General features: G+C 35.6%; 1 protein-coding gene across 1 annotated transcript in view; it reads right to left on the bottom strand.

Annotated features, from left to right (window-relative positions):
- Window positions 1-395: 395 nt before the first annotated feature.
- The window catches only part of LOC103150964 (formin-like protein 13), a 38,118-nt gene continuing 27,005 nt past the window's right edge, over window positions 396-11,508 (bottom strand). The window contains exons 13-17 of the mRNA XM_007570747.2: window positions 10,502-10,631; window positions 10,326-10,358; window positions 10,055-10,152; window positions 8,425-8,508; window positions 396-1,243 (exon numbers count right to left, since the gene is read on the bottom strand). Coding sequence (XP_007570809.1) covers window positions 1,142-1,243; window positions 8,425-8,508; window positions 10,055-10,152; window positions 10,326-10,358; window positions 10,502-10,631 — 447 coding nt within the window. The 3' untranslated portion in view covers window positions 396-1,141. The remainder of the gene's footprint in view (window positions 1,244-8,424; window positions 8,509-10,054; window positions 10,153-10,325; window positions 10,359-10,501; window positions 10,632-11,508) is intronic.

Below are 11,508 nucleotides of genomic sequence, written 5' to 3' on the forward strand. Positions count from 1 at the left end.
AAAACTGCATAGGGACAAATGACTAAAATATGTTTGGAAAATTCCTGCTAATGCATGACAGACTAACTTGTGTTTTAATTTAAATTACTTTTAAAAGAAATAGATGTTGAATAAAATAAAATGAGGTAGTGTTAATTACATTAAAAGCTATGATTTTTTTTATTTTTCATGATTAGGTTGTTTTAACCTCCAACTAATCTGTTTTGGAATCTGCCGAACTCTGACAAGCTGTTAGCTTGACGGTCAAAAGGCCTGTTTATCCAGAGTAAGACTCTTCAGAGTGTCTGCAGCAGGTGAGACACTGAGCAGAATGTGGAGGGGCGTCAACGTGCCCTTGACTTATTATAGTTGATAATTCTGTTTTTAGGGATCAAAAATACTCAAGTCTTTTCTTTGTGTATTATTTATTTTTTGTGTTACAGGCATACTGCTTTCATTTCTATGTTTTGCTTACATTTCATACAAGTATGAAAACAAACTTGACTTCATGGCAGAGATGCTTCCGGCTGGACTTGTATCGTTGAGGGTTTTTACCAGACGTATTTGACCAACTTCAGCATCTTCAAAATGTCCAGCAAAACTCCACATGTTCTTAAAATCCCTCTCATGGTCTCCTTCCAACAATAATCCCTGCGCAAACGTTGTCAAAATGTCCTGATAAGTGATTCACACGCCGACGGCAGGCTTGAATAAGATTCCCTATTTTCTGCTATCACTATGCTACAGAGCCCTTGAATTTTCATCTTTTGACAGCTTTTTAATCTTGTGCGCACATGATAGAAAATATCACAAAGGGAACTTGAGGATCTCTTTTAAAAAAAGCTGTAACAAAGAAACATTTTTCTCGGCTCATGATGATTTGAAATGCTGCAGAAGTCGTCATAAAATTAAAATATAATGTTTCTATATTTCTCCTGATTCTTCTTCACCATTCATTTACTCTTTATAGAAGACGGTACATATATGTGTGACCATTAGACTGTTACTAGTGTATGCATTGGTTTATAGATTTGTGTTTGATTACCCAATCAACAACTCAAATTGGTGGTAATTGTACAAAATCAGCTTTGACATCAGTCATACTCACCACAATGGGACTAAATAAAACCGCCTCTCTAATTTATGCTAACACAGTTTCAATTCAAGCAGTTTCAGCGTGCACCCTTTGAAAGTCATGGAGGAACTGACAGATCATCCCGAACAGCTCCTGGGAGTCCTGATCCAGTGGTTCTCCAAATTTAACCTACACGTAATAATAAACACAAAAAATATAAAAATAACAAGATTACTTCTTTGAATAATCAGCTTGACAGCAATTACACTTCATGAGACCTTTGGGTCTGCAAAAACAGTTTAAGAATTAATAACTACATTTACTTTCATTAATGATTTGGTGTCTGGGTAGTGCATGTTCTTTCTGTTCATGGCTTTCTGATGTAATTAGCTCATACGCTGCTTCAGCATGCATTCATGTTCTTGAGTGCACTCGTACAATGAGGAAGTTATGTACCGCCTAATTAATACTTACCCCGCGGTGGTTAAGGGTCACCGGCACTGGAATTTCTTAAGTCAAACTTTGTCCTTAAAGGGTCACAGTAGCAAACTCTGCTAATTGACTTATCGAATGCTGTTGCAACAGCACAGACTGGGGCTCAGACCTGAGCTCCTCTGATATTTATTGTACTTTTCCCTCTACTAACTTTTATAAATTAAAAGTAAAAATGAACTCTTCATAAAGGAGATGGAAATGTTTTTAGTTGACATGCTGACTGTCTTGCATTAAGCTCAAGAAAAGCTGCAGCAGAGACATCATCCTTTATAAATACACAAACAGTACGAACAATATCAAAGATCATTCAGCACTGCGGGATTCCTTCAGAATAAGATCCTGCTTTGTATTCATAAAACTTTTCATAAGAACCTGCTCTAAAAGCATTGCTCTGTCAGACACATAATCCTCAATAAAAAACAAATTGTTGCCCTTTTTGCCTTTAACGTTCAGCCCTTTAACAATGTGCTAATGGAGAAATGTTTCTAAATTATGTCCAGAGTTCTTGTTGACCTATTTGTAGTGGAATTATTATCTTCCTCTGTGTAAGAAGGAAATATTTTCTCATATACCTGATATTTCTGCCTGATTTCATATTTCTGTGGGGAGGGGCGGAGGGGGGAGAAACAACAACTTATTCTTGTATAACACTTTGTCGAAACTCCTTTCATTATGTTAACTTCTTTGGACTCAGTCACACATGTCTCTCACATCTAAATACAGGTATTTCTGATTATTTTCTTCTGAAAAGATATTAGATAAGATGTTAGATAGATAAGGGAAGAGCTGTGAGCATCAGTTGGCAAGTCTTGACAAACATATCTTTGACTAGGCCATTCTAACACATGGATATTCAATCATCTAAACCAGTTCATTGTAGCTACAGACATGTTTGGAGTTGTGGACATCCTGGAAGGAAAATCTGATTTTCAGATTTTTTACAGCTTCTAACTATTTTTTTTAAACAAAAAATATTTTTGTGTTTTAGTTTTTATTAGCCCATCAATGTTCTTTAGAAAAGCTGCAGAGAAGAAGCAAGTCCATGCACATCATGACTCATGTTTCCTTGACCTTTCCTGATTAGTATCTCAAACTGCACAATAACCAATTAAATATTTTTTTCTGAATATTGTTGTGCACCATTTGTTTGAGGAGATTTTTCCTTTTTCTTAAAAAAGAAAGTTATCTATATTTAAGGTAACAAAGATGCCAAATACCAATTTATGCTAAGACATTTTTGCAGAAGTGACAACTAATTTCAAATTGATAAGGTCTTTGTTTTTTCAGACAATAAATGTTTCAGGTTATCTTTTTCCCTCATTCATAATAAAACAGTTATTTGATGCTGTGTGAAAGCTTCTCCGTTTATCAAAGCCCTATTGTCTGTGGATACTAGAAATAATATTTTTATAAAATGGAAAAAGAAGCACAATATCCTTATTTTATTTAAATTGGGTTGTCTCAATTTACTCCATGTGATAAATAAAAGACAGCATTGCTTGTGTTTATTTGCTAAAAATGCAGCACACTTTATGGAGATTGCATTCAATTATGTATTTTATGTCACTTTTAGTGTCAATATATCAAATAAAAAAAAATATTTCTGAGAATTTGTTTTATTTTATTTGCCCCAATCTCCCTGTTGACTATATCCACTATTATGCTCACTATAAAAGGGCATTGACATGTGACAAAATGTTTCAGATTCTTCATTCTCCGAACTAAAAGGTGCTTCCCTCACAAGTCGGTCTGAACTTCCCCCTCCACCTTTTAGGCACATCCTTATCCTCAGCTTTAGCACACAGGAAACAGGAATACTAATGGCCAATGGGAAAACAAATAAGCTCCTAGGGTGCTACAGTAGCAAAAGTCAAATGTTAAAGTGACAGGGGCATGAAAATCTGTGAGAAATTAGACAGCAATTTCCAAATAACAAGATTGCAGTGGCAGAATGCTGATGCTCAAACACCAGCAGGTACGATGCCATATTTTGGTCACTCTCCCTGGTGATTAGCATATAACTCTTTCCCTGAGGAAAATTTTTCAGTTAAAGGTCAACCTGTTAAATGTTTTAAATGTCACAGCTATTGTGCCACCATTACTAATAACACTGGGATAACTGATTCAAGATGATGCTCATGTAGCACTTAAAAACATTATATTTTAGGGTGAAAAGTTTTGAGTAAAGGAAATAAAAAATATCTTGTTACCATTTGGATTAATTTTTACTTTCTACTTTTTTCAGCAACTGCTTTATGATTTTTTTCCTACTGCTACTGGATATCTACCTTGCCATTCAAATGCATAGACAGAAAAGCTGCCTTGGGCAAATAATGTTCCAGCATTATCTTCCATAACTAAAAAAAAAGTTTTTCTCAGGCTGTTAATTTGTCTTTAGGTATAGAACAGTAAATAATCAGAGGTGGTTATATTACAGCAAAACTAGCCATTTTTAGCAACAGTTTGCAACTTAAGTAAATCAGAGCCGGGGACACAAAGATGCCAAGACTTATTAAATCCAATTTTTGATTAAGATGTTACAAACTGGCTATAATGGCCTGTTTAAAGCATTACTTGAGAAAAATTAGGGAAAGGCGGTGGCTACAAGAATGTTACTTACAGACTGCTACTCATCTTCTTTTCTACAAGCTTGCTGAGTGCTACTCTGAGCTCAGTTTGCTAATTTGGCTTTTGTGAAACTGCCACTCTGTAGATTTTCTTTCACATCATTAACTTGCTTCAAATGTTACTGAACCCAGCTTGAAAAAGAATGAAGTGGCTGAGCAGGAGTAGCATTGAAATTATTTAAAAGAAAAGCCTTGTTAGGTACTCCTGTGGCGTCTTAATTAAAAAATATGTGACCATCCACACCTGTGAAGTTTGAGCACTGATCACTGCGGTTCACCGCTTTTCCTAAAGCCTTTAGAAAGTCTTTGTAAAATTATATATTTTTATGTTTTTGTAATCTGCTTTGTAATTTAACAATTTATTTTAGACCAAAGCAGGATGTGTTGCTTTTTCAGATTTCTTTGAGGCTATGTCACGTTGTCAGGCTGATATTTTATTTCTTGATTATGAGGGTCTGATGGTAGCTAGTGACAATAGATAACATGGATGTGGTTATTCATTGTTATTTTATGCCAAAAGTAACACTGGACACAGTTTGTCCAGATTTTTCAATGATAAATTAAATCGCCATTTCCAAACTGCATTTTGTAAATAACTAGGATTATTATTGTCTAAATGAAAGTTCCCTGATAATAACCCTAATCCTAAACCCATTGTGGCAAAAACTAAATGCATTATACATCTTCTCTGGTTAAGTCCATTTTCTTTTTTTCTTTTTTTTTGCCTAATTACATTTCCTCCAAACTCAGAACCTCTCTACGGAGGCTGCTTTTAAATCATCTAACCTTCACTCAGTTTATGCAAATATTAACCTGCTAACCTTTCCAGAACGGAAAGCTTGCTTTCAGGAAGTGTGATATTTGCACCCAAATCCACCGAGTGGTTTCTGAGCTTTGCTCTGTGATTACTTTACCTTGGAAAAATCCATTGAACCTTTATGACACTGATTAAGTCCTCATATCAGATCTTTCATGTTATAAAGGAAGTGAGCACTGGCTGTTAACTTTATTAAGCCTGGCCCTCACCCTCAACCACATTTTTTTAAAATGTATATTTTAATTTGACCTAATTGAAGAGTCACAACAACTCATACTTAACCCACATGCATGGCAGTAAGTAGGTCTACCAATTATCAAACACCAAACGTGGACACAATTTTTTTTTTGTTTTTTGTTTTGGCATTTATTTTTTTCTAGTAAACGTACCTCAGCATTTGCACAGGCAGTTTTTTCATTCAAATGTATTACAGAATGGAACAAACTCCCATAAAATCTTAAGCTTTCCGCTGACATGAAGGACTTTTCTCGTAATGTCACAAAGCGGCTCTCAGAAAACCAGCAGTGTTCACATTGAAAAATAATTCTCTGCATTAGTGATTGCAGAGCAGAAGTTTGGCATTAAGTATTGATTATGTCATATTTTTATGACCTTGCATAGTGATTGTATGTAGGGTATATGGAGACTTTCAGTGAATGTTTTATGATATTCGACTTGCTCATCTGCTCAGGGACTGCAGATGGAAACTAGCTTAAGCTAAATCTGGTGCAAAGCATCTGTCATTAATGTTTTTTTGTACATTGTCCTTGTTTTTGATAAACTAATAAGATAAACTAAACAGTCAATATGCTTACACTTTCTTGGCTAATGTTAAGAAAATATGAAAACCACTTGTCCTGAAATCAAAATGGAACAGCTTTCTTATTTCTATTTTGTTTTGTTTTTCTGGTGTCGTTTCTAGGCTCTGGAACACTAATTGTTAGAAAGACCCAGACCTTGATTTAGAAGCAATCTGAACTCAGAAAATTATCAGAGGATGATTTTGCCCAGGTTTCCTGATGAGTTGCATAACTCAATAAAGTCAGAAACTAGTTTTAGTTGTACTGAACTGAGACTTCATGGTTTTTACTATTAAATCCTAAAAAGCAAACATGCATGTTGAAGCTCATTGAACTATTTTCTTGAACTTGCCAAGGTTTCAGAATTTTGTTCGAAAGCCACCAAATAAGCTCATCCATCAGCAGATAAAAAGAGCTTCATAGAGAGACGCTGACAGTCCCTCTGCGTCCACGTCTATGTAACTGTGTGCAGTGCAGAGGAGACTTTCAGTGGGTGTAATAATAACACAATTCCCTTGCAGGCCTAAAGCTCCATCTTGCACCATCATATCTCAGTCTTCAAATACAGCAGGAAGGGTGAGTGGACTCTATGATGATAGATTGTCCTCAGACATACAAAAGTGATGAGAAACTTGCAGCTACTTTTTGTATTGATTGTTTTTTTGTGGGAACTCTATAAGAAAAAGCCATGGCACCAGTTAAGGTGTCAGTAGTGGGACTGAGCTGTAGAAGCCTAATCGTGGCGGTTTAGTGAGCAAAGAAAATGTTCTTCTTAATAGAAGGAGTGATGAAAGATTACAAAGGGAGCAGCGATTCCACTAAATCTGATCTATGTGACAGAGGAGTTTGCTTTATGGGAGATTTCTTGTTGAGATGAATGTTCATAGGAGACGGCGGTTCACAGACAGACTTATTATGAGTTATCACTGTTTCTAGAGGCTGATTCACATCAGAAATACTCCATAACCTCTACAGAGGCTTTTTGGAAATGACCACTGAACACAACTATAGCAACATGTGAAGAGGCTTAAAACACATATAGTATAAAAAATTGGAAAAGTGTGATTAGCCTCTTTTACTGTAACACATTGACATAAAATTCAGTGCAACTCACCGCTTTTAAAAAGAGATGTGAATCTTTCAGCATCTAACGATTTGATTACAATTTTTAGGGTCACGATTCGATTCAGAACCAATTTTTGATTCAAACCAATTTTTCTATTCAAATAGTTTAGAGATTCTGTTTAAATGATGTGAATGAAATAAGAAAAGACTGCAAAGTAATAGGACACAAACACAATTATATAATGGTTGCACAATTATTATTCAATCAGATCAAAATAAGTTTGTGCAGAAAATTCTTTACCTTAAATTACCAATACTAGGTTAGCTTATCTTCCTGGTTTTTTCTTAAAAAACAATAAATATCAAAGAATTATTCAAAATACCTAGAATGGGTAAGACAACCTCCTACTGTGGTCAAGTGAACACATAATGCAATATGTTGTATACTCACAAATAGAAGCGACTTAAACGCATCTTTAAATCGATTTTTGAGCATTTGGAATAGGTTCAGAATTGCAGTTTTCGGTAGAACTGATTTTTTTTACCGCACCTCTGCTTTTAAATGTCACCAAGTAAAGTAGTAAATAGAATCCAGTGGAGCTCAAGACCAAAAACAATGTTCTGGAAATACCTTAGAAGTTAGTGAAGAACAGTGGTAAATAAAAAGCATTGAGAAGACAAAGGAACACAGCAGACATGTGGGGATGAAGTTGTGAAGAAGTTTAAATCCAGGTTAGGTTAAAAGCATAGTATAATTGCAAACCAACAAGAAAGATTGCCTACCTAACCCAGCAGGCTGGGCAAGGAGAGCATTAATTTGAGAGCAAAAAGCTGATGGTGACTCTGGAGGAGCTGCAGAAATTGAGAGCTACACAGTCCATAAATCTGGCCTTCATGAAAAGTAGCAATGGAAAGCCATTATTAAAATAAAACCATATAAATCCCCTTTGCAGCATGGCACAAGCCATGAGGGAGATGCAGCCACAATGACAAAGAAAGTGTTTTCTTCAGTGGAGACACAGAAGTTGGTCAGAGCTGATAGGAAGATGGATGAAGCAAAGTAAAAGTTTATGCTGGAAGAAAACCTTCTATAGGCTGGGATGCTGCAGGCTCACCTTAAAGTAGGACAAACAACCTAAACATCCACCCAAAGCTGAAAACATTTAAAGTATTCAAGTATTTGCTTTGATATGATAATTCAAGCACTAAGAGGCTGGTGCAAATGCACTCACAAAAAAAATCGCATTGAAATACCAGAAGTCTAACATGACAAAATGTGAAAAAGACCAAGGGGCATGAACACTTTTGCAAGGTACTGTAGATTTAACGTTACACAAATGCAGTTACAATAAACACCATATAATATGCATTATGAACACCTGGTGCTACAGATGTAACCTTCCCCCTCTTTGAAATATATGTAGCTGTGACAGCGTAGCATCGGGGGAGATGAGGTGACAAATAATTGAAGACAGCAATCTAGAAACTACCAGGACGGGGGGCGGCGGGGGCATCCATCCTTGGAGCTGTACAAAAGAGAGATTGAAATAATAACTCAGGGATTACCAGTATGACAGAGTAGAGTTTCTTCATCTCCTCACAAGTCTTCGTCAGCGACTCGAGTTGCAGGTTGTACTTCTCTATTGCCATCTGCGATACGGAGGAGAGCACAAGGAGTTTGTGAGCAAACCACACACACCTCTATTCATTGTAAAGCTGATGTGATTAAAAAAAATTAGCAAAATTGAAAATCTAATAAAAATTCAGTGATTTAAAGATGTTAGCATAGAAAGTCAAGAACTACAAAAACTATATATTTGCTCTTTTTAAAGATTAAGTGAAAAAGTGGGAATAACTCCAGCACAGTGCATTACATTGAGTAAAGGAACTTAAATGTATTTATATTCTCCAACTTTACATTCAAATAACCATCTACTCTGACATTTGTTTTGCCCATTTTTGAAAATGTCTAAATATTCTCATAATATAAAAGGGCGAAGCTATTAGCATCACATAGCCATTTATTTGCATTTAACACAGTAGAAAATAAATTCCTGCAAATTATGCCTGAAAGAAAAATATAACCTCCTACAGAATAAGAGATATGATGCAGGTCAGAAAGATGTAAATCAACATCATCTTATGATGCATTGCCAAAGCTGCCTGCTCAGCACAAAAATACATAGAAACAGAATTAGATGTTTGTTTTTTCTGATGTATAGTTTCTGACAGCAGGTCTAGTCTGCTGCCACATGACTGAAGCAGCCCGTAATACTCAAGTTTGTTTTTGTCTCTCTGCAGAAATTATTCAAAGGAGTTTTAAAGTTTCACCAGGAATCTTCCCTATCCCCTTTCTTAGCCATACAAACTTGTGCTGGTGACGAAATTCAACTTGTGTTCACCCCCAAAGAATGAATACATGAATGTCTTGTAGACTGAAATCCATTATTTGAATTGCTATGCAGTTTGTCCTTGTTTCCTGAATAAATCATAATAATCTATAATTTCTTGGTACCTGTCGATTTTAGAGGATGTCGGTGAGGCTGCATAATGTGTGGACAAACATAGAGCTGCAAAATATTGAGATGCTTATACATGTAAAACGGCCTAACAGATCCTGCACCAAAACAGTTCTTGGGAATTGAGATACTGTAAATATTGATATTGCAAAGATGAGTGAAATGTAATGTATTGCGTAGCTCTAAGAGATTATGATTTACCAAAATGAGAAGAATGCACAGTGTTGATATTAATATCAAGACAATAAATACAAATGCAACCATGGTAAATAAAAAAAGGGACTTTGAATGTTACTTAAAATAAAACTTTGCAGCAGCTGGTGTATCAGGCCTTGGGTGTAAGTTTTTGTTTCAGTCTTATGCTGTTATGTGATTCTTACTTTTATATTTTGTCTCTTTATAATATACAGTGTAATTACATGTGTAATTACATGTGTAATAATTCTGATCAAACAAAAATCACGAGAGGTTCCTCAAGGCTCTAATCTCAGGCCACTTTCATTCAACAGCTAAATGATGCCGCTATAGTTCAGATTATGGAGGCCTGCTATATTTCCTGTAGTATTTATGCTATTAACACAGCCCGCTATTTTATTTTATTTTATTTTTTCATTAATGGAAGTATTTTCCTATTGACTGTAGAGGGAACTAGAAATGACAAGACATTTCTACTTTACCTTAAGATCTTTAGTGAAGTTTGGGTGATGAGCTGCAATGTTTCTCTTCCTGATGGTTTTTCTGTAATGAAGTACTTTCTGCACTTCGTTCTTCAGCACTGCAAAAACATAACATCCTCAGCTCAGACCTTATGGAAAAACATCATAATGTTTTGACAAAATATACTGAAATACAATGAAGATGTAATGCTTTCTCACAACTCCACCTACAGCAGTTTCAGCATAGTGAAAACCAGTCTTTGGATATTGTAGTAAAATGTGATCTACTCACCATCCACTTCTGCGGTCAAGCCTTTGATGGAAGCTTTCCAAAGGAGAGGGGCAGAAAAACACCAACAGTGGTATTAAATATAAATGTACGTTTCATTTAACAGCCCTTAACTCAAAAGCACCCCACAGATTTTTTTTTTCTGCTGCTGTTTTGATCAAATCTTGACAAGCGAATACCTCCAGGGACAGTTTCAAATTCTGCCAAGTCCTGGGTAAAAGTGGCCAGGCCCGGTTCCTGCAACATGATCTGCTCCAGAAGGGCATGGAGCAAGGTGAAATTCTTGTCCCTCCCACGCAGCTGGGAAAGCTGGAGATAAAGAAAAGGCAGACTGAAGGTTGGAAAACATACCGGCTGACTGAAGGCTTTTATTCCTTTTTTGTTTCTGTAATAATTTGCAGAAATTATTATTATTTTCGTGTGTGCATTTACAGTGTATTGACAAAGATGGGCACATCCCACTGCATTTTCAAACACTTAAAAGCAAATATTTGATTAGAGGGCAATCTTGTACTTTAACCCACCACAGAAAGTTAAAAAGTAGCTGTTAAATTATTCATTCAAAAATATATTTAAATATAGATACAAGTATAACCAATGCAATATTCATCTGTGGAATAATTAAATAAATTCCCCATCAGAAGCTGGGATATATATATATGATGTTGTTGGTCTTTGCATAATTATCAATCAGTGGAAAATACTACAAGGCAAAATGCTGATTTCTTTGTAGATTTGCTAATGTGTTTAACATCATTCTATTTTTCTAAGACTGTTGTGTTGTTTTGAGAACTATGTTGACATAAAATGCTTTAAGATATAAGACTGGATTTGAAGTAGATGGTGAGACACAAGGTGCCCATATAAACACATGCAGCACTTAAATTTGGGTTATATTGTGATCACACTGAAAAGAAAAAATCAACTTTTTTGAGTGCATTTATTTAGTATGGAAGAAATCCAACATTAGAGAACTTTAATAACTTCTATCTAAGAATGTGCCTGTAATTATCTTTCTTTATTTAAACTTTTCTTTCATTTGATTAGTGTTTCAGAACTTTTACTTAGTAATTAATGAGTTCATGTTTCCCTGGGGAGTTGGCAGCAGCACCCCTCCCGACCCCAATAAGGGACAAGGGTGTAAAGAAAATGGATGGATGGATGGATGGATGGATGGATGGATGGA

Source organism: Poecilia formosa, unplaced genomic scaffold (assembly GCF_000485575.1).
Source record: "Poecilia formosa unplaced genomic scaffold, Poecilia_formosa-5.1.2 Scaffold268, whole genome shotgun sequence".
NCBI lineage: Eukaryota > Metazoa > Chordata > Actinopteri > Cyprinodontiformes > Poeciliidae > Poecilia > Poecilia formosa.